The sequence below is a fragment of the Leucoraja erinacea genome, chromosome 3, assembly GCF_028641065.1.
Source record: "Leucoraja erinacea ecotype New England chromosome 3, Leri_hhj_1, whole genome shotgun sequence".
Lineage (NCBI taxonomy): Eukaryota > Metazoa > Chordata > Chondrichthyes > Rajiformes > Rajidae > Leucoraja > Leucoraja erinaceus.
The window spans coordinates 38,384,935-38,409,228 of NC_073379.1; the positions used below are offsets into that span (position 1 = coordinate 38,384,935).

General features: G+C 42.6%; 1 protein-coding gene across 1 annotated transcript in view; it reads right to left on the reverse strand.

The window, feature by feature from the left end:
• The window catches only part of musk (muscle, skeletal, receptor tyrosine kinase), a 135,610-nt gene that overhangs the window by 105,937 nt on the left and 5,379 nt on the right, over positions 1 to 24,294 (reverse strand). The window contains exons 2-5 of the mRNA XM_055632454.1: positions 22,021 to 22,147; positions 11,943 to 12,094; positions 8,614 to 8,741; positions 6,122 to 6,266 (exon numbers count right to left, since the gene is read on the reverse strand). Coding sequence (XP_055488429.1) covers positions 6,122 to 6,266; positions 8,614 to 8,741; positions 11,943 to 12,094; positions 22,021 to 22,147 — 552 coding nt within the window. The remainder of the gene's footprint in view (positions 1 to 6,121; positions 6,267 to 8,613; positions 8,742 to 11,942; positions 12,095 to 22,020; positions 22,148 to 24,294) is intronic.

Below are 24,294 nucleotides of genomic sequence, written 5' to 3' on the forward strand. Positions count from 1 at the left end.
TTAGTAATGCATTTGTCAAGGTTCCGCATGGTAGATTGTTCTGGAAGGTTAGATCCCATGGGATTCAAGGAGACATAGCTGAATGGATAGAAAATTATCTTCATGGAAGGAAGCAGAGTGATGGTGGAAGGTTGTTTTTCAGACTGGAGGCCTGTGATGTGATGTGGCTCAGGGTTCGTTGCTCATCCCATTGCTGTTTGTCATCTCTATCAATGATTTGGATAGTGGTTAGCAAGTTGGCAAATGACACAAAAGTGTGTGGTGTTGTAGATAGTGAAGGTCATTGTCAAAAATTGCACTAGGATCTTGATCTTCTGGGTAGGTGGGCTGAGCAATGGTTAATGAAATTTAATATAGAGAGATGTGAGGTGTTGCATTTTGGGAGTACTAACATGGGCAGAACCTGCACTGTGAACAGTAGGGGAATGTTCTAGAGCCGAGGGATCTAGGAGTACAGGTACATAGTTAATTAAAAGTGGCATCACAGGTAATGGCCAAAAGGCTTTCGGCACATTGGCCTTCATCAGTCTGAGTACTGAGTATAGAAGTTGGGAGGTCATGTTGTAGTCTTATAGGACGTTAGTGAGGCCGCATTTAGAGTATTGTGTTCAGCTTTGGGCATCATGTTATAGGAAAGATGTTGTCAAGCTGGAAAGGGTGCAGAGAAGATTTCTGAATGTTGCCGGGACTCGAGGGCCTGAGCTATAGGGAGAGGTTGAGCAAGCTAGGGCTCTATTCCTTGGGGCGCAGGAGGATGAGGGGTGAACTTATAGAGGTGCACAAAATCATACGTGGAATAGATCGGGCAGATGCACAGAGTCATTTGCCCAGAGTAAGGCAATCGAGAACCAGAGGACATAGGTTTACGGTGCGAGATGAAAGATTTAATAGAAACCTGAGGGCTAACGTTTCCATTCAAAGGGTGGTAGGTGCATGGAATGAGCTGCTGGGTGAGATAGTGGAGGCAGGGACTGTCGCAACCTTTAAGAAACATTTAGACAGATACATGAATAGGACAGATTTAGATGGATATGTTGGCTCGTGTGGGCAGGTTGGGCCGAAGGACCTGTTTCCACACTGTAAGACTCTGTGACTCTAAGTAGTAGCCGGAGTAAATGGAGGGGAATTACTGTTTGGGGTTTCAAAAGGTATTCAACAAGTTGCCACACAAAATAACCCTCAGTAATAATAGTTTCCATAGAGGATTGGCTAAGCAGCAGGAAGTAGAGTAGTGTTAAGGGCCTGTCCCACTTGGCGATTTTTTTCGGTGACTGCCGGCATCATTGACTGATGTATGAGTGTCGCTGAAAGATTTTGAACATTTCAAAATCCAGCGGCGACAAAAAAAAATGTTGTGACACTTGAGGAAACACCGTGCGTCGATACATCACCACGCCGCGTCACTGCCGCATCACGCCACATCACGCCCCAACTTTTTCAGTGACCTGATACGTCAGGCAATGATGCCAGTAGTCGCCCAAAAAATTGCCACGTGGGACAGGCCCTAAATGGCAATCTGTGACCGGTGGGTTGCCACAGGGCTCAATGCTGGGGTTGCAACTGTGGTATTTATATATCTCAAGAAAGATCGGGTCAACAATTAGAAAAGTCTTACTACATTGTACAAGGCATAGGTGAGATGACATCGAGAGGACTGTGTTCAGTTGTAATCTCCTTATTTCAGTAAAGATCCAGGGTTCACTAGGATCTTTCCTGGTATGGAGGGTTTGGCTTATCAAGAGAGGTGGACAAATTTGTCTGCACTCAATGGAGTTAAGAAGAATGAGAGGCCATCTAGTTGCAACATTCTTACGTGACTGGGTAAATGCTGAGAGAGTATTTAATCACATGGGAGAGTCTTGGACCAAAAGGCTCATCATAAGCACACATTAGCAGTGTAAATTAAGAAGACATTTGACTTAAGTTTGATTCTGCCTATGCATAGTAAGATTGTTACTGAACTGTATGCAAAACAAAACATTTCATTGTACCTAGGTACATGTGACAACAAAGTACCATTGAACCACTGAACTAAGATGAGCAGGAATTTCATCGATCAAAGATTTATGAGTGTTTTGTATTCTTTTCCACAGAAAGCTATGAAGACTGAAATCTGAAATATATTCAAAGCTGAGTTAGATTTTTATGGAAAGTAAGTGGAGAAGTGAACTTGAAGAAATAGGATCAGCCACAATCGTATTGATTAATGGAGCATGCTTGAGGGACCAAATAGCCTACTCCTGTTCTTATTTCTTATAGTCTTGTTTATTTACATAGTACTTTTAACAGAGTGAAGTGCTCAAAGGCATTTACTGGAACATTATCAAGCAATATGTGTGGTATTAACAAATGTACATCTTGTCACTATGATGTTGTTATGGAACACCCATGTTGGGTGTGACTCAGCTGGAAGCTCTCTCGATTTGGACATAGAAGATTGTGGGTTCAAATCCCGCTACAGAGACTGCAGTACAAAACTATAGACTTGGCACTGAGCATTGAGAGAGCTAATCAATGCTGAAGTTGGCGAATGTTCTTCCCTGAACAATATAACATTGTTCAAAATCACATCTCAAAAGTACTTTGCGTGTATTTCTCTTTGAGACAAATATTCCAATGTTTTGACCATCGGCTATGATTCCTGGTTCCTTTGGGATGTGGGTTTTTTCATATACACCAGTCTTCTATCACAATGAGGCAGGCTCACTAACCCCTACAGATGTGAGGGCCAGTTAACTTTCAATGCCCTCGTCAGGATTGGGCTGCTGGTAAAATACATCATGGATGGTCATGGACATGGATGGGAGAAGCTTTCAGAATGAATTGGTTGAATGTGGCGATGAGAATGACAATGTGGTGGGAGTTTTGGAAGAGTGACCGACAGTGGAAAGCCACGAATGCAACAAGCGTATGCAGTGAGTGGTCACTTGGGCAGAGATGAGACTTAAGGAGCACCAGGCAGGAGGAGATAACTTGAACATTGAACCATTCTTATTAGTTGTTTAAGCATAAAGAGCCCAAAGTTAAAGCAAGCATAGTCAGACTTAGATGTATTGATTCAGTAGAGAATAATTATTTTAATGAGGAGATAGGAAAGTGGAGTCATACGGCATGGAAACAGACCCTTCAGCCCAATTTGTCCATGTCAACTAAAATGTCCCATCTATGCTGGTCCCACCTGCCCATGTTTGCTCCTTATCCCTCTAAACCTTTCTTATCCATGTACCTGTCCAAGTGCCTAATTATTAGATGTTTTCATCTAATCAGCCTATCTTAATTCACCCATCCCAAAGAAATCCTAACTACTCTCCCATTGCGCCATGCATCTTAAATCATTTCAGTGTCTTTTCCATATACATTTAGAGTCTTTAATTCTCTGGAGACTTACTGTTCTGTCTGTATCCTTCAATTCCGAAATTCTGCATGTCAACGACCAACACCCTGAAACTTTCATCCTTCTTTGAAAAGCTCTTCTTTGCACTAAGGTAATTATCCTGTCCTGCCCTAATTGCACCCTCAACATTGCGATGCCTCAAGTTCAATGCAGCACATTTCAAAATGCTTCGTCCGTCGTTTCCAAACTCGAAAAGCATCGAGGATGCAGGCGGGTCCTAGCACATTCAGTCAGCTTGCATCACAGTATGGTACACTGCTCTTCTCCCCGAAGGCATTGCAATGAACTTCCGTCACGTTTCCACGCTCCCCTCCATTGAGAAAAGCATCGAGGGCGGGCAGCCTGGACTGTTTACCCTTACCATCGGGAGGCGCTAAGGTCTCTCCGTTGCTGAACCAGCTCGAGGAAACAGTGATGGAGATCACAAAACTCAAATAGTCGCTTTTGTGTGATTCAGTTATGTACTGAATGGTGCCAATTAAAATATCTGAATTGTTGCAGTGATGGAGAACAAAACTCCCTTTGTTTCAGTTATTGGAATTCAAATAGTTGTTGCAGTGTTATTCATGCTCTTTTGGGTATCAATGGGTGTCCTGATTGTGGGGTCTTTAGGATAGCAAAGGGTTTTGCTGGGATGGATGTGGAGAGGTTTCTCCCTGTGTGTTGTGTTCGATAAATCATCGGATTCTGACAACAGAGTTTGAATAACAAGGTATTTTATTGAACACATCTCTGTGGTACAGATCACTATCGGTCAATCAGTGATACACCCAACAGGAAAGTCAGAAGAAACTTGTTGATATTTGACATTTGTTTTCACTGGGAGAGAGCACAAAACAATCACGGAGAGACATTTAAGGAATGTTAGGTTAATATTACAGAGAAAAGAATAAAAAGATATGTGATTAAGAGTGATGGTAGGTGGCTTGGATGAAGCAACTGCATTAACCACATGGCATGTCTGGACTGAATGGTTTGTTTCTGTGTTGGACATGGTTTTATGTTTTACTTTGGTGCTGCTTGGTTGGTGGTACTTCAAAATCTTGCTTATCCCTGTCCTAATGGCACAAACAAACTAACCTTTCACACCCATAAAACATATTCTGTGCATTTTCACTTGTCGGAAGCAGCACGCAAAGTTGGAGGTGATGAATAGAGAAGGCCTACATGTCCAACATACAGACGACATTTGTAATGAAAACGCAAGAGAGTCGGCAAGATATATCCAGACATGCACAAGCCATTTTGAGCCCACACGTTCACTGCCATTCTTGCAAAAATGTCACATTCCAAACGAGCAGGAAATAGCAAGCAGCAAGTGCAGAGCCTGTCCAAGTTGCAGGAGTCTTGCTTGCATAATAAAAGTCCATTATTGGGAGAAGTGAACACAGCATGTAAATACAAAGAGCAAACATACAAAAATAAAACAAGGAAAATCCTGGGAATACTCAGCATTTCCACCCTCTTTCATCTTGCATTTGTTATCCCTTTTGACATTGAATCTCTCCTCGATCTTCCATGTCAGGGATCTTACCTTTTGTGGACATAATCCCTTCCAATCACCCTTTCTCCGCACATTGAAACTTATTAAATTCCCATTTCTAATGAAAGGCCATCGAGCTGAAATGCTAACTCCATCTCTCTTTCCATATTTGTTGTTTGACCTGCTGAGTATTTCCAGCATTTTCTGTTTTTATCTTGATGCTTCTCTCATCTACCCTCTTACAATATGAGACAGAATTGTTTGGAGTTTTCCCTTTAAACAAATATCTATTAAAAAGTCTCCCAATAAGGTGTGACTGCTGTGTTAGTGGCACCACTCACAGCACACATGCATTGAGCTAATCAGCAAAATACCTCTTTCAGTTGCATTTGTCATATTAAAATCTGCACAATGAATGGGGAGAAAAGCAAATACATAATCAGTCATGCAAATAAAATACCCACATTAGCAGAAAGAAAGGCTGATTTGGTTGAGAGTTTTTTGAATGCTGTTGACTATTGATGATCAGATCTTTGATTTGTGACAAGAATGGGTTGTACAAAAATGACAGTAACAGTTTGCATTTCTAAAGTACCTTAAATATCAGAAAATGAGTCAAAGTACTTTGCAGCACCAATAGTGATGAGTCTCATAAGAAGGAGGGAGGAGAGGATTGTCAGGTGTGATGATGAAACAGGTAGATAAGTAGGTGGGTTTCATGGAGTGTATTAAAGGAGACGGGAGATAGAGAGATTTCTGGATGGAATGTCATACTAAGTAAGTTGAATGTACGACTGGTAGACTGATTTAAAGACTATATTTGGAAGATAGCCTCCTTTTGCTATACGTTATGATTTCATTGTCAACATTTTCTATGGTTCAGAATTAATTTTCAGTTATTCCAGGACTCTTCATATTCCTTTGCGAAAAACTGAACGATGATTATTTAAGCAGTCTTGCGTTAGTCAGTAGCGATACATTTGGCATTGTGTTAATTGTTCAAAAATAACCCAATTAAAATTATCCTGTAGCTCATTCCTATGTCCACGTATTTTAATAAAGGTGTTAAACCATTGATTTATCTTCTAAAATAGTTTACTACCTTCATTGCAACAAGGGAAAGAACATTTCTTAGATAATCATTCATAACTGATTTTACAGGACAATATTACATTTGTTAGTTTTAAAATTTACTCAATGGGATAATTATATCTAGAGAGATATGTCTTTAATACCAGACCTACCTTGCACCTCCAGAGTCACAGATCTGGAATACTCGAAGCCCAGGCTGTTTCTCGCCAGACACCGATACTTCCCTGCATCTTCCAGTTGAACACTGCGAATTCTTAAGTTGCCAGATTCAAGGACAGAAGTGCGAGGTTGGTCCTTCTGTGAACAAATATCACATAACTTTGATATTGCATACAGAACAAAAGGCTACAAATTGTTTTTGTATGGCATTATGAGAAGAAGGCAGGAGAATGGGGTTGAGAGGGAAAGATAGATCAACCATGATTGAATGCCAGAGGAGACTTGATGGGCCGAGTGGCGTAATTCTGCCCATCACTTCTGCAGTTATGATTTTGTGCATTACGTTCAATCATGGAAGTGGTAATCAATTTATATTTTGAAGTTACTCGCTGAAATTGTATTTTTGCACGGCCCATGAAGGATGCAAGCCATTCTAACAGAGGACCACCTTCATAAGGTAAGAGAGGCATACTTCCGCAGAATTTAAAACAAAATAATTTAACCATCATGAACTCAATAAATGGAACCTATCAAAGGTCAAACCCAAACAAATTTTACCCGCAAAGATATAGAAATTGGAATGTGATCTTGAAACTTGGTCACAAGGAGGATTTTCCAACTAAGTGAAGTTTGACTGATCTCCATTAGAGATTAACTATACGTTGATTTAATTCTACTCTTGAGCATCCTGCGGATAAGGGAAGCTCGAAAATTTTTCTTCTTCATCTGTTGGTTTCACACACAGAGTCATGGATATATGGTGCAAGCTGTCTGAGGAAGTATTTGGGGTAGGTACAATAACAACATTTGAAAGAAGTTTGGTTTGGTATACTGATAGGAAAGGTTTAGATGAATATGGGTCAAACATGGGCAAATGGGTCAAACCCTAGCTTAGATGGGGCATCTTGGTCTGACATGGACAAGCTGGGCTGAGGATCCTGTTTCCGTGCTGTATAACTCTATGACTTTATGACTATGACATCTCCCCACTCACTGCTTCACACTTTCCATCATCGCACTCCGTTCCAGCCCCTGTTGATGGCAAACCTCATTCAATGGCTTGATCCATTATCCCACATCATTCCTCCCAATCTGGCCCTCTCTTTCCCCTCCCTCTCCTGTGGCCCCTTTCATTGTGTCTCAGAATGTACTCCATCTGGAGAGCAGATGGAGGTTTCTGTTAAATAACTTGTCCTTACTCGTCCAGGCTCTGTTGTGGAGCTAACCACTGAAACAAAGCCTGAATCTTTGTGAATGATCCCGACATCTTCACTGCCATAACTGGGTCATTGACAGGGAATGGGTGGCAGGGAGGTAGCTTTGAACCATCTGTATACGCAATTATCACTGGTGCCCAACTCCCACAACAGTATGTCCAATTGACCATTGTAAAATTACGATGACCACCTTCCATCACCCACCTGCCACTTGGGGGAAGACCCTGCACTTGAACACTGCTGCAAGTGGCTTTAAGGGAAGGCTGTGCTTCTCATGCACTGCTTCTGCAACACACGTAGGTGATCCACGACCACAATACTTTCATGCACAAAGCATTAAAAGATTGATTGAAAGACATAGTTTGAAATCCGGCCCTGCAGCCCACAGAGTCCACACCGTCTGAAGAAGGGTTTTGGCCCGAAACGTTGCCCATTTCCTTTGCCCCATAGATGCTGTTGCACCTGCTGAGTTTCTCCAGCATTTTTGTGTACCTTCGATTTTCAAGCATCTGCAGTTCCTTCTTAAAAACCAACTATCTATCATCTGTTCACACAAATTCTATGCCATCCCACTTTTACATCCACTCCCTATTAGGGGCGATTTACAAAGTCCAATTAATCTGCAAACCCGCACGTATACACCCATCGTACCCTGAGGAAATCCATGTGGTCACAGGGAGAATGTACAGACTCCACACAGACAGAATCTGAGGTCAGGATCAATTCTGAGTCTCTGCTGTGAGACAGCAGCTCTACCAGCTGTGGCAATTGCAGATGGTGCATGTTAAAATAAAGGCACCCCTACAGCCCAGGGTGAAGGTGACCCTGCTGACTTTCATCTCTGTTCTTCCAAACCACCCTTCCAATAGCCATTTTAGTGGAGGTAATGAAACAGAAGAATTTCTATGTTAATGGGAACTTGATGGGTACAAATAGCCTACTGTAAACAGAAAAAATGAGAACACTTCAAAGTAGTTCGTAAACTGTAAAATGCTCTGGGAAAATTCCAAAGTCATGAAAAATACAATGGAAACATACATCATTCATATCTTCTTTTAAGCATTTCCCAGTTCTCATTTATGCAAAGTAACTTGCCATGACATCAATTGCAATATTCCCTGACTTTCTCCAGTTCTTGGGAAGTGTTGAACCATTTAGACACTAATTTGTGATTAAATCTGTCAGTTCCATTATAAAGCAGGAAGAGACCAAAGCTGGTTGTGAGTAACCTGGGTGTTTGAATGGCCCAGAGAAAGGCGTGTGCTTACTTTCAATGCAGTTTCATCTCTGATCCATGAGATGGCTGGTTTTGGGTTCCCCATCGTACTGCAAGGTAACACGACTTTCGACCCCAGCAGTGCTCTGACATCAGTGGGTGGCCGAATGATTTTAGGCTCTGAGGGGACAATCCATAAACAAAACGTCACCTGAATGCGGTAATGTCAAAGCTCACCAGAGAGATTCAGTTATTTCTGAAGATAGTTTATGAGTTAGAACTATTCAGCCCAGTCCAGATCCCACTCCAGGGACATGTGCACAACAATGCTACACAGTCTCTGTCTCAGCACGCCACAGCATTTTGGATGAGATATTTCAATAAGATGCACAGACGAGATCGCACTGAATTATTTCCATGTAAAAGTGAGTTCAATCAATATGAGTAAACCAGATGATCTGGTTATTATTGCTTTGCTCTTAGTGGATGTTTGTGGTAGCATCTCTGGAGTAAAGGACCCATTGAGTTACTCCAACATTATGTGTCTATCTTCAGTGTAAACCAGCATCCGCAGTTCCTTCCTACACACACAGTTATCATTTTTACTGTGTTCATTCACTGGTGGAGAACACTTTGTGGTGTCTTGGAGTTCTGAAAGGTGCTGTAGATATGCAGCTCCTCATAAATTATTCCTATTTATCTATTCGGGTGTTTGCCTTCTGTGGGGGACTACGATTGTTCACCTAAGAACAAGGAAGATAAAGGGTCAATTTAGAAGAGGTGTTCAAATAATGAGGGAATGTGATTGGTGGCAAGAGGAAACAACTTCCAGTCCCAGAGTGTTGCTCATCAGAGGAAACAAATGATTGGTAAAAGGACTTGGGGGGAGATGTGGAGAAATGAGGGGAAGAATTTTGAGTCTTTCTTGTAACTGGCTCTATTGACACCAAACAGCTTTTGAGATCGAGCCCATTGCCTCCACTTCACTATAAGGCCAGTGAATTCCAGGAGCAACATCAGTTGGCCAGCTTGGTTTCATGAGACCCAAATCTATCTGATGAGATCCCAACCCTTGTCATCTATCCCTTTGATTCTGAGGACATGACTTCAAATTTAGGGACAGAAGTTTAGGGGTAAGAAGAGGGGGAACTTCTTTACTCAGAGAGTGGACTGCCACTGAGCTTCCCACCCCTTGGTCATCTTAAAAAAAATGATTGCAATGGATGAGAAGGGAATGGAGTGTTATGGTATGAGTGCAGGCAGGTGGGACTAAGGGAAAAAAAGTTGTTCGGCACGGACTTGTAGGGCCTGTTTCCGTGCTGTAATTGTTATATGGTTATATGGTAAAACTCGAAATAACTGTGTTAAATCCAACATCTATTGTACTGGTATGCACCGTGAAACTCGCACTGTTAAAACATTTGCATTCGTAAAGCACAGAACCTCAAAGCCTCGCAGAAATGTTGTGAACCTAAATTTAACAGTGAGCTACATAGTGAAGAGTTTGGATTTGTCGAAGGAAAGTGGCAAAGAGGGAAAGAGGTTAGTTGCCATCTTGCTAAATGATTGAGCATGTTTGATGGGCCAAATGGCCTACTCCTCCTTATAAAAGCAAGTTGGAAGTAGGTTTTAAGAAGCATCTTAAAGGCAGAGAGGTTTTGGAAGGTAATTCTGAAGATTGGCAGCCTAGTAACAGTAGCCTCCGCTGTAGTGTTGGTGTGATTATATACGGTAATGCCATATTAGCAGTTTGCAGGCCCCACAGCAGAAGCGCCCACGTCGCGTGGCTGGAAACTGGGAGAATCCTGAGCTCATTCTGCGTCCACCATCATCGATTGCAACAAGTGAAGGCTTCCACTGATTGTCGCCGGAAGCTTGCGTCCTTTACAGAACGGACGATGACAGCGATGTCAACATTTGAAACATGGAAGATGGGCACGAAAGAAGATGAAGCCGTTTGCAGACTATTCTAGTAATGGTTAACTTGATCAGGTGATTGTTCATGTGTTATTGCAGTTGAACTATCAACTTATTTACCGAGGGCATAAATTATTGAGCAATAAACCAGGCATACAAAGACCAGAGTACTGCTTTTCGTGTATTTAACTATGTTTCTGCAAAGCCTTGGCATCACATGCCTTCCTACATTCTGAATTCTCAAATTCAACCAGCCCAAAAAATACAAGGGACAGGAAAAGACGGAGACGAGCCAGTGTTGCTGCTGCCTTGTGATTTCTGTTAGTGGTTGACGTTTGGATCCAAGAGATGCTGTGAAGCCCAGCAAGAGGCCCAGCACAATCAGAAAGGACAGAGGACATGGAAACCTTCAAAATCAAAAACGACCCAGTCAAAAAACGAATCCCTGAAGGTCACAGTCCTCAAAAATGACGTACTTGATGCTGCGATATTGTCTTAGCTGTAGCTCAGCTCATAGCATTGTGATCTCTCAGTGTTGTTGGGTCAAGCATCACCGACGTCAGTGCACAGAACTAGTCCAACACTTGGGAAAGGTCTGAGGCATTGAAGTACATTTTTGAACGTGTCAACGCTCAGGTGAGACGCTAAACCAAAGGTTGATCGAAGCTCTCGGCTGATGCATAAGGATCCCGTGGCATTAATTTAAGAAAAATAAAGTGTTCTGCTCAGTATCATTCACTGATATTCCTCAAGCAAACTAATTTACAAAAAAAGTTCTGATCTGAATTGTGGGAGCTTGTTGAGGGCACATTTCTCCTACATTGCAATAAAAGTACTTTAGTTTAGAGATACAGCATGGAAACAGGCCCTTCGACCCACCAAGACCATGCCGACCAGCGATCCCTGCACTAACATTATCCCACACACTGGGGGCAATTTACATTTATACCAAGCCTGTAGGTCATGTATACAAATCTGTAGGTCTTTGGAGTGTGAGAGGAAACGGAAGATCTTGCAGAAAACCCACGCAGATCATAGGGAGAACGTACAAACTCTGTACAAACTGCACCCTATTCAGGATCGAACCCGGGTCCCTGGTGCTGTAAGTGCAGCATCTCTACCACTGCGCCACCGTGCCGCACAACTTCTATGGCACTAAAGGGCTTTAAGATATTTGCGATTGTAAATGGAACTACAGCAATGTTTCAAGCAAATGGAGCAGAATAACTGCAGATGCTGGAAATCACGTGCTTCTGGTTGCTTACCACTTTAATTCCCCATTCTAAATCTCTGTACCTTAACACACATTATCTTAGCATTTTTCCAATTATGAAGAATCCAAAATTCCATCCCCCCCCCACCCCGCCTCTACAGTGGCTGACCAACCTATTGCACATTTCCAGTTCGCTTTGTTGTTGTTTTGGTTCCAGGTAACCTGTTTAGAAGTAAAAGCATGAGACTCACTCATTTTCACCTGCAGGGCTCCACAGCTTTGAGCCGAGCTCCCCACGCCATTGTTAGCAGTGCAGCAGTAAACTCCATTGTCTGTGTCTTCAACACTGAGGATGATTAATATCTGGCCATTTTCTTTTATACTGTAGCGGGTGTCAAAGGGTCTGTAAATTGTTACAAGCAAAGTCAAGGAGGATTATTTTCCAAAATTAGTGACATGAACATTGATACCCTTAGCATTTAACTGATTACCGAAGCTCACAAATAACATGAAATAAATAGTACAGAGTCACCCTGTTCTGCCCCGTTGATCAATGCTAGCATTCATACATCCCAAAGACATGCGGTCTGGTGGATTAATTAGCCCTTGTAAACTGCTCCGTGTGTAGGTGAGTGGTAGAATCTGGAGAGAATTATAAATTGGGATTAATGTGAAATGACTGTCAACAGATGGATGTTGGTTGATGTGAACTCAATCGGCTGAAGGGTATGTTTCTTCGACTCTACCATTCTATTTTCACCCGGCTGTGTCTCATTTTAATGAACTTCCTCCCTCAAATTAATATCCAGTTCCATTATCTGAAAGCTCAAATGATACAGTTTCCATCTGACTTTTAGACGGTAGATTCTAGATCACAATTTCATGCGTTCAGAATAAATTCTCTTCAGTTTGCCTTTGGTTTTATTTGCCAATCACGTTAACCTTCTTCTGCTCATAGACCTTCCGCCGATGGAAACAGTTTATTTATTATTAAAGTTCCCAAGACCCTTTGGAACAATGTTCACCACAAACAAAGTTAATTTGAATCTTCATTGCTCTGAGGTGATCTATTAAGTTCATAATACAAGAGCACAACCCCCTAGCCTCTCTTCTGATCCTTACTGGATTTATGGGTGATTATTTTACATTCATATTTTAAATAATCTAAAAGACAGAACTAACTTCCATCCTGCTGAATCTATCTGAATTGTATAGACCCCACTCAAGTTACTGTCACCTTCCCTGTTCTCACCTCGTTGAGTCTTTCTTGATGATGGCAGTCTCTGATCTATCATTCTGTTGTACACCTACTCAGACATATAGTTAATACTTTATATTGTGTGTGCATCCTGTGTGACAGTTGTTATTATTCCACATAAGGCAAAATAACTTTTATTTTCCGATGTTTTTTGGTTGTTTATTTTAAGTTGTGCTATGCAATTTGGCACTTCAAGAGCACAGCTGTTCCAAAATAATTCATGGAAAAAATAGTTATTTGTTGCTCAACCTTCTCTCTCCTTATACCACAGAGGTTGACTCACGGGCACAGTGGCTTCTTCCAGTAACTCTCTGGTTGATCCCAGCAAAATCTATGGTCTTATTTATTTTTTCATTAGTTGTGGGTGCCAGCACAAAGGTCAGAATGTATCGTGCATTCATAAAATTGTTCTTGAGAAGGCCATCATTGACCCTTTGCTGTCCTTTTGTAATATTTGATTTCATGATAGGGAGTTCCCAAATTTAGACCCTGTAATTATGAAGGATTTGGTGAAATATCTAACTCTGGAAGATGTGTGAGACTTGGAAATAACATAACAAGAAATTAGGAAGGCTAAAAGGGGACCATGAAATTCCCCTGGCAAGTAGAATAAAGGAGAATCTCAAGGTATTTAATAGATACTAGACCGTGGGACCCGTTGGGCCCCATCCCGCAATGCCAGGGGGGTAGGGGTGGGATGGGGTGGGGGGGCGCGGTGTTACATGGGAGGGTTGGTGCCCGAACGCGGTTTTGTCGCTCACCCCAGAGACAGGTCCCCCCCCCCCCCCCAGAGCCAATCACCCCCATCATCCATTACCTAATGTAACCCGTTCCCCCCAGCGTAACCCGTTCCCCCAACGCAACCCGTTTCCATCATCCACTCACTGTGCAGGTCATTTTAAACTTTTAAAAAAATGCAATTGTACTAAGATTTAATGTGATGTAGGTGCCACCAACAAGGCAATGATTAGATTTGTTATCCAAATCTAATCATTAAACTTTGCTGTGCTGGGTTTGACTGGCAGATTATTTCCCTGAAGGACATTTGCTGTGAAGGACTCATAGTAGCAATGTTACAAAATTTTGAGATTTAAAAAATCAAGTCTGCAATTTATCCCATCAGATGAAGCATAACAATAAGTTTAATTTGACACCTAATTCACTTTCATATCTCAAGTAATAAAAAGGTTATGGCCATTTTCATACTCGGAAATTAGCATCTTGTTCCCTATTGATTTTCTATGGACATAACAAAAAAGCTGTGATCATGGACAGTCAAAAGCCCATAACCTTCTTAAAAATTAAGAGAACTGAATGAAATTTTCAGTTATCATAGATTGAACCATTCTGAAACAAATATAAAATAATCTTACTTGGATGACCTGAAATTAAAGCATGTAATTAGTTAGTTACCCAACTGTAGCTAATTTCAAACTTCAATTACTAGATCTAAACATCTATCCATTTCTTAATAAATGATTAACATTTTTAAATAGCCTAAGTATCCAAATAATATTCACAAATAATTCACAATAAAACATGATTTTAAAATCTCATTTACATCAATTTATAGGCCAAATGGAAGGAATTTAGTGTTCAATTGCTGTAAATTAAAGTCCATTTTAAATCAGCTTTCTAGTGGGTTCCTGTGAACGCGCTGGTTTAGAACGTTCACATTGCGCTGGATTTGTGCCCTCAAATGCCCAGAAAAATACTGCGGGATATAAAGAGCCCAAAATGAGCTACTCGCTATAGAAAACTTTATATACAGGGTTCTTAAGAGGCCCCTTTTAATGTAAAAATAAGGTACATACCTTTAATTGTTTGCTTTATAAAACCCTGGGGCTGCGAGAGGCCGCGGGTTTAGAGAGTGATTTTTAAACTACTATAACTATTATACAAGGCCATAAAAACTAACAATACCTTTTGCGACGGGGTCTTTCAGCGATATTCCGTTAATGATTTACTAGGCTGAACATTTTCGATTGCAACAGCCTAGTAAAAATCGCGTTTTAAACCCGCCCCCTCTAAACAGCGCCAAAATCGCGCACACGGCCTGGGGCAGATTCTCATCGACGATTCAGGTAGGTTTTGTAACATACCTACTCATAGTGTTCTGGGATAGAAACATTGTAGTCGGTAGGGCATTGTGATGTCATAACTGCTTAACTGCCAGTGCAGATTTGAAGAGATTCAAACTTTTAAATGTCACTTTAAGACGTTTATTCTCCCCCACTACGCCCCTCTCCTTACAACAGAGAGCAGCAGCAGAGCAGTAGAGATCACATTGTGATGTCATTTTCGGTTTTTAGAATCTTGGCGGCAGCTTGTGTAAATGAATCCCATTGTGATTGGATGACTGCGAGATGGCATTGTGACATCATCACTGGAAGCTGCCAGAAAAATCTCAAAGCAGAGTCGCAGTTATTCTTCTCAAAGTTGTTTTTTTAAAAAACTTTAATCACTAATAACTTGTAAACTATAGCATCAAATTTGAAGGGAGCCTGATTATGGCGTGGACCAGAAAAATGTGGATAAGAATGTGGAAAAAATTGCCAGCGCTACCTCATAGCATTTTGACAAAGATACAAAAGAACACATACACAAACAAGCACGCACACACACACAAGATGAGAGATTTGTAAGTATAAATCGACTGTGAGAATAGGGATGGTTGATTTATACTAGAACTCTGAAAAACATCTTAGAAAGAAATAAGGTGTCAGCAGAAGCCAGACTGCTAGTAGAATAGAAAGTAACGATATAAAGAACAGAAAGAAATTCTAGATAAAAAGTAGCAATAGAAAGACTTCAGCAGGAGATAGAAGAGAAATTAGAACAAAGGGGAGAGGGACACAAAGTCACGCTCAACTACGCATGCTTGATGAGATTACATGAATATGTACACACACTCACTATGACAAGATGCCTAATTTAAATGCACATGCGATGCATGATAGGGGAGGTGTCTTTGACGTTGGGTGGGCGTTCCGAGACGTTCTCGTGAGAATATAAACCTTAGTGTTCTGATTGGAAGAAGCTCAATGGGGAGAGATGAGGGTGTGACAAAAGTGAACTGAAATGTATAAAGATAGAAACCATGTCCATCTTCGTTGTGCCTCTAGGGGACATCAGAGGAGAGGCACCTATTCTGCAGAATATGAAATTAATAAAAACACTTCTTTGGCTGAATTTGTCTCAAGAGCATTTGTGATTTTTGAATCTCACAACTCCACAGTTAAAAAGGCACAACAGAGGATGTACTTCCTGCGTCAGCTGAGGAAGCACAATCTACCACAGGCAATGATGGTCCAATTCTATACGGCCATCGTAGAGTCTGTCCTCACCTTCTCCATTATGGTCTTTTTTGGCTCAGCCACCAAGCACGACACCTGGAGGCTGCAGCGAATAGTCTGATCAGCTGACAAGGTTATTGGCTTCCTCCTCTGTTGGCCTTCCATGGTCGGGGGGCTCCCAAACCTCCCGCTGTCGCCACTACGAGCGGCCCGATGCTCAGGTCCGCTCGCCGAGGTGATGGAAGTCCGATGTTAGAACTGGAGGACATCCTCAGCGGCTTCGACATCTGAATCGGCCATCTCCTACCGGAGTCCACGGCTCCCGATGTCCACAGGCCACGCTGAAAGGAGATTCAACACTGGGGCCCTCTGCAAAGGGCCCCAGGGCTCCGCGATGTTGAAGTCAGCGCCGCCCGTGCTGGAAGCTCTACAAACCACAGCTCCGATGTTGAAGCAGCAGGCCCAACACTCCGGAGATTCAAATGCGATCCAGGTAAGCAATCGCCCGCTCCGCGATGTATCCAGCACTGCACCGCCACTGCTGAAGCTCTGGTCCGGGTCCCCGGCAGGAGAGGCTGCTCCAATCCAGGTGGTAGGCCGCGAGTAGTGGGGGCGAGGTGTGACTCGGAGAATAGTCACGTCCTCGCCAGGAAGTGACTGGGAAACGGTTTCCCCTTACCCTACCCACCTCTCCCACATGGAAAAGCTAAAGAAATCTCCAAAACAAACTTTTAAAACTGACTAAAAATAAAAAAGACTGAAAAACAGACAGACTGTAGGCAGAGGCTGTCATTAATGTGGCGCCCCTAGTTGTCTGGATTACAGTGTATTGGCGATAAGAAGAAGTAGGACGCATTCTAATTAGTTTCTCTGGAGCATCAAAGGCTGAGGAGTGATCTGATAAATGTTTATAAAATTATGAGATGCATTGATAACGTATATAGAGACTTCTTCCCACAGTGGAAATGTCAAATACTAGGAAACATGGGTTAAGATGAGAGCAGATTTGTTTAAAGGAGATTTGCAGGCCAAATTTTTACACAGAGAGCAATAGGTATAGAGCATAATATACTGTATAAGGTATAAGGGAGATGGTGGAGGCCGATATGATAGCAATGATAAAAGACATTTATACAGACACTTGAACATGTGGAGATTAGAGGGATGTAGACAATGTGCAGGCAGCTGGGATTAGTTTAGATTGGCATCATGGTCTGCGCAGACACTGTGGGCCAAAGGCGCTGTTCCTGTGCTGTACTTTTCTATATCTCTATTTTAAAAGGGTGGCATAGTCTCACAGTAGCTGCTGTCTCACAGCTCCACTGACCCGAGTTGAATTCTGACACTGGGTGATGTCTGTGTGGAGTGTGCAGATTTCCCCCATAGCAACAGTTTTTTTCCTCTGGGTTCTGGTTTACTTTCACATCTCCAAAACATGTGGATTGATGGGTGAATTGGTCACTATATGTTGTGTCTCATGTGGGTGGATTGTAGAATTGTGGGTGATTGTTGGGAATACAGCAAATCTGCTAATCTGGCGTGATCAGGACTTTGGCAATGCCTAATGAGCAGATCTCTGGGATTGTTTGACGTTAATCCATATTTTATAATAATGGTATAATAAATTTCCCTGTGAATCCGGTGAGTTTAAAGGAAGCAGGAAATATGCAAGCAACACTGGACCAAAGTCCTGGCCTCAGAATACCCACGTTCCTGACCCCTGGTATTCTGTAGCCGACCTGCAACTTCATCTACATGGCCAGCCCACAATCTGGTTCCTGGCCCGAACTCCATTTACATACCCAACTAATGAGTGATTCAGGTAGAGTCATGCAGCAGTGAAACATGCCCTTCTGCCCAACTCGCCCATGCCGACCAAGGTTCCCACCCAAACTCCTCCCATTTTCCTGTGTTTGGCCCATGCTCCTCTAAACCTTTCCTGTCAGTGTGCCCATTCAAATGTCTTTTAAATGTTGTCAATGCCCGGCTATGTCAAACGGAAATAATGGTAATATGGAATCTGACACAAAAAGCTGGAGTAACTCAACGGGACAGGCAGCGTCTCTGGATAGTCTGACTCTGGGTGACGTTTCGGGTTGAGACCCTCCTTCAGACTGGAGTCTGTTGTTCTTGCTGTTCCCACTCATTCACTAACCTTTCACTTTTGAGAGAACTACAAGAAAGTCAAACCCCAGTCCCCTTTTCACCCTGGCAACAGAAATGCTCAAGGCCTTGTCTTCCAGTACGTCTAAGAATAAGAGGTAGGCCATGTAGGATTGGGATGAGGAAAAACCTTTTCATCCAGAAAGTTGTGAATCTGTAGAATTCTCTGCCACAGGAGGCAGTGGAGACCAATTCACTGGATGTTTTCAAAGTGCCGAATGTCCTATTCCTGCACCTATCTATATTACTAAAAGTCTGATCTTGACCATCTTTGGCCATCTGTGCTGCGATTTCCGAGAGAACGCCGCCACCTACGGCTGTCATTTTTGGCCACCTCGCTCAGAGCCCACGTCTGCCTTCCTGGACCAGATAATTCTTCCCATCGATGAAAAATCAGAGACATTAATGTTTTAAAAATGTGGGGTGGGGGATAGTTAGTGTGTGTGACGCTGCATGCCGCCTCCCACCCCCACAACCGCACGTTGGGGGAACAGACCCAATGCGTCTGCACATCGGTCTTGTTTTCTATGTTTCTATGTTTCTAAGTCTGCTTGCACAGTGATTGATTTGTCCTAAGCACAAGCCAGCAGGCCATGGAAAATTGCAGGGGCTCATGTGCTGCTCAGAGCAGACAAGGGATCAAGGCCAGCAGCTTCTGATTCGCTCCGCTGGAAAAAAAGCACTTAAATACAAAATTTGGCAAAATAAAACCACAGAATAAACTTGGCAAAAGTGAACGAATTTGCAGATAATGAACAAATGCAAATATTCCAGTTAAAATGCACTCTGTGCTAAGTTGAATCATTTCCTTCCCTCTGGATATAGAAAGGGAAATTTGGCACACGTTCTGACTCTTGACAGTTGTCCAAGGGCCTAATATCTTGTGTACTCTCACCTGACAGGAATGCTACTATGAATCTTGATACTGTTAACTGTGGTTGAATGGTTTGCCAGCATTCATTCAAGTGCACTGCAAAAAGAAGGCTCCAGTCCATGAGTCACCCCCTTTGGGATGGGAGGGACACTTCTAAGAATCAACCATTAGATCCTTGCATATTAATTATTTGCTTACTTCTCACTTTATTTCACTATTTCTGTTGTCAGTTCCTGCTGGGCAAATGCAGGCCTACAACATGCCCCTTTCCTGTGGAGTTAGGGGGTGGGGAGAGGCAGTGGGAAACCTTGTAAAATAATGTGTTTGATTTTAAAAGTTTTATCATATCCTTAATCGGAATTCAGGAAAAATATAGAAAAATTAGTCATATGTTGTCAAGAAAACAATCCCTGCCACACTGTCACTAAAACAAAGGAGTTAAATGTTGACTTTATGTGATGTACATGTCCTAGTTGCCATCAATTGTGCCACGGTGCCATGGTGACATGAATTAAAGCTTTAACTACTTTGGTGTAAATATCACCAACAGTTTGCCCAGGAACAACCACATTTAAAGCTACAGCCAAGAGAGCACATCAACGCCTTTACTTCCTCAGAAGGTTAAGGGTATAGGGCATGTCTCCATCAAATCTTATCAAATTCTACAGGTGCATTATGGAAAGCATTATATCATAGTGCATCACAACATGGCTTGGCCATTGCACTGCCCAAGAAATTGCAGTGTGTGGTGAATGCAGCCCAGTCCATCACTCAAACCAGCCATCCCCCTCCTTCCACCCCCCCTCCCCCCCCCCCCCCCCCCCCCCCCCCCCCCCCCCCCCCCCCCCCCACCTCATTGAATCCATCTATACATCACGCTGCCTTGAGAAAGCAGCCAGTATAATCAAAGACCAGATCTGCCCCAATCATTCCCCCTTCTTCCCTCTCCTGTTGGATAGAGGACACAAAAGTTTGAAAGCACAAACCACTTGGTTTAGGAACAGCTTCCCCCTCCCTGTTATCAGATGACTGAACAATTCTCCCATAAGCCAAGGGTGAAGTCCGATCTCCCAACCTATCTTGTTCCACCCTTGGATTATTTTACCAGCATTTTCTCTGTAGATGTAACAGTATAATTCTGTAACACTTTATTATGCACTCTGGTCATTTTCTCTTTGGATTATCTGTTGTACTTGTTAATGGCTTGTTTGTACTGATGCATGGTATTATTTGTCCGGATGACACATGTTACATTTTCATTGTGTCTCAGTGCACGTGACAATAATAAAAAAACAATAATAACCAACAAAATAATAACCATCAAAATAATAACCAACAAAAAACAATTATGAATCAATCATGAATCATTATTGTTTCAGGACCTGTACTTGGGTGCTTAGGCTATTCTTTGAGAAGTTTGTGCTGTCTCCCTGTTACAGCGTAGGATTTATTCGGGCACTCAGGTTTCCTCCCACACTCCAAAGATGTACAGGTTTGAAGGTTAATTAATTTCCATACAATTCTCAATTGTCCCTGGTGTGTAGGAGAGTGCTAGTATACGGTGTGATTGTTAGTCGGCGTGGACCCAAAGGCCTGAAGAGCCTGTTTCCGCACACTATCTCCAAAGTCTAAAGTAAAGTCTAAAGAATTGAACAGGACAGCTCAGATTCTCAACAATTTAGAAGAGTCAGTACGGTGGCACATTAGTAGAGTTACTATCTTACAGCGTATGCTGCGGCAGAGACACTAGTTCGATCCCGACTAAATTGGTGTCTGTATGGAGGTTGTATGTTCTCCCCGTGATCGCGTGGGTTTTCTCTGAGATCTTTGGTATTTTCCCACACTATGAAGAAGTACAGGTTTGTAGGTTAATTGACTTCGTACAAGTGTAACTTGTCCCAAATGTATGTAGGATAACATTAATGTGTGGGGATTGCTGGTTCATGCAGACTTGGTGGGCCAAAGGGCCTGTTTCCATGCTGTATCTCTAAACTAAACTAAGAATGACAGGTAATTTCATTGAAGCCAATGTGGTTTTTGGAAAAGGCTAAGAAACCAAGAGCCCAATTCCTGATTGGAATGGACAGAACCAGGGACAGGCTGAGTTATTCAGGATTAAGAAAAGATAATCCATATTATAGGGATCTGCTTATGCTCACGTGTTGAGTATATTCAAGGCTTGGAACTTTGAATGCAATGGAAGCCAAGGGAGATGGGGATTGGTGGGGCAGGGGGGGGACATTGGTACGGGGTAGGGAGGGTGCAGGAAGAAGGTAAAAGACCAGCCATCTTATTGAATAAAAGGGGAGCAGCCCAAATAATTGTGGGGCTTATTCCAGCTCCTGTTTCTCAATGAGAGTCTTTAAGCCCCTGTCCCACTTAGGAAACTTGAACGGAAACCTCTGTAGACTTTGCGCCCCACCCAAGGTTTCTGTGAGGTTCCCGGAGGTTCCCGGAGGTTTTTGTCAGTCTCCCTACCTGCTTCCACTATTTGCAACCTTTGGCAACCACCTGCAACCTCCGGGAACCACACGGAAACGTTGGGTGGGGCGCAAAGTCTCCAGAGGTTTCCGTTCAGGTTTCCTAAGTGGGACAGGGGCATTACAGGACAGCCCTGATTCATAACCCACCTCAAGGAACTATGCAGAGCAGAGGCTGACTCAGTTGCAACTTTGTTCCACATCTGTCCTGCAATGTAAGCCAAATCCTGCTTCCCTCAGTCATTGGAGTGACCTTACCTTATGGGAATGTTATTGCGGGTCCAAGTTATTTCTGCCGTTGGGTTTGAATCCACTGCACACAGGAAAGAGGCTTCTTCCTCAACCAAAGCATCTACTGTCTCCAGGGGACTGGTGATCTGTGGAGCTGGGAGATTAGAAATATCTTCAGCAATTACAGTTCAGTTCATATGGCAGAAGCCACAGCAAACCTGAAACTTCAGTCACTCTGCCCTTCTATGTTTTATTTTTCCTTTTGTGCCAAGGAAATCAATTAAATAAAATGAGATTAAAGTGAAGCCTGTGACTGTGAGCAAACATGGTAGATAGCAAGCGCTGCTGTTAAAAAACTTTTGCACAGTTTCATGCCTTACACTGAATCCACTGAATCCCTAACACTGAATCTAACTTCCACCCTGCCCTCAGCTTCACCGGACTATCTTGGACAACTCCCTCCCCTTTCTTGATCTCACCGTCTCCATCACAGGAAACAGACTATCGACTGACATCTATTACAAACCTACTGATTCCCACAGTTATCTAGACTACACTTATCCCACCCTGCCTCATACAAAGACCTATCCCCCACTCCCAATTCCACCATCTGACCTGTTGAGTCCAGCACTTTGTGAGTTTTTTTGTAAACCAGAATCCGCAGTCCATGTTATCTCCAAAGCTTAGGCCCTGGGGATGAGTGGATGTTACCGGTAGAACAATCTAGATCAAAGATGAGTATGAAGCCAGAATTAACATAGCCGAGAACTCTGGGACAGATAGTAAGAGACAAGAAGACGACAGATATACGTAACGTGTGAGCCAATCAAAATGGCGGCAGTAAAGGCTAAAGTCGATTTAGATTTCCCATTATTTTATTTGGGCTTAGGTATTGTAAATTACTCGTTTCTAAGCTTCCCCCCCAGTCTAGTTTCAGTAAAAACACTGAATCATGCACTTGAAACAACTAAATTTGATTTTAACAAAAGCGCATTACAGGTCAACTACTGTACCTATCCCATCGTGGGTTCGAACCTCGTGTCTGCCTGATCAAGCCCTCTAGGCCTCGCTCAGACAGAGACACTCCAGAGGTTCACGCAGTCCCAAGCGCTCTCCCAGGAGATCGACGTTGAACCTCGCGGTAGCAGACTTTTATATGTCCCGGGACCTCGAGGGGCTGAACCAAATGGGGGTGGTCTCTTAATAACCCAATTACAAATATCGATTAACGCCATACATAACAGACATTCCTCTAATCCAATAATACAACAGCTCAATACATTGTATTTAAAACGGATTTCGTAAGGAAGCCAACTTAGAAACATTTACCCTGATCTACAGGAAACCCAGACAAGGTTCAATACCTCATCCAATCAACACTCGGCAAAGTTGAACTCTGCAAAATGATTTACAAATATTTACAAGGTGTATGTCTGGTTTGCAGCCATCCAATCCATTCTATGCATTTTGCACCTAATTGACAGGGCTGAAAGGTGTTCTCGTTCTTTGCTTGCAAATTTGTATCTAAGCTCCAGACACACTGGCAACTCTTCGCAGCTTGTCCCAGCTCTGCAAGGAGCAATTCCAAATTGATCAAATCTCCCAACAGCCCTGAAGCTTTTACCCCATTTTGAAGTCCTACCTCTCCAATTTAGCTAGAATTAACAGTATCATCGAAAACATAATACGTATCCGGCTCCTGGGAGTGAACCATGTGACTAGAACAATCTGCTGAAGGGTCTCAACAGATGAGGCAGCATCTGTGGAGATAAATTGACAATCATTTTGGGTTGGGACCCTTCATCTGGAGTGAAAAGACTAAGAGGGCAAATAACCAGTGTAAAGAGGTGGGAAGGGAAGGGATGGGGCACGAATGACAAACAATAGGAGGATCCAGGTTGGCAGGGAGTCAGGTGGGGGAGGGATGGGTGAAGATACAGAGCCAGGGAGGTGATAAGTTGAGACAACGAAGGGCTGCTGAAGATGTAATTTGACTGGAAAGGAAGTAATTTAGCTTGTGCTATCATGGTCTGGTTGACCTGCATCATTGATAATTTTTTGTATATTTTTCATTGTTGTGTTGTTGTATTTAATGTATCTCTAAAGCTGCAACAAGTAAGAATTTCATTGTTCCAGTCATGGTGCATACTGTATGTTAAGTAAACACTGTAACACCAGAGAGAAGCAATTGAGTGACAAATTCTTTACTTTTGAAGTATATAATCATGGTAAGTTCCCATGGGGGAACATTTAGCTCTTCAATAACTCTTCCCAAATCAACAAACATGCAGTTTTAGTAAA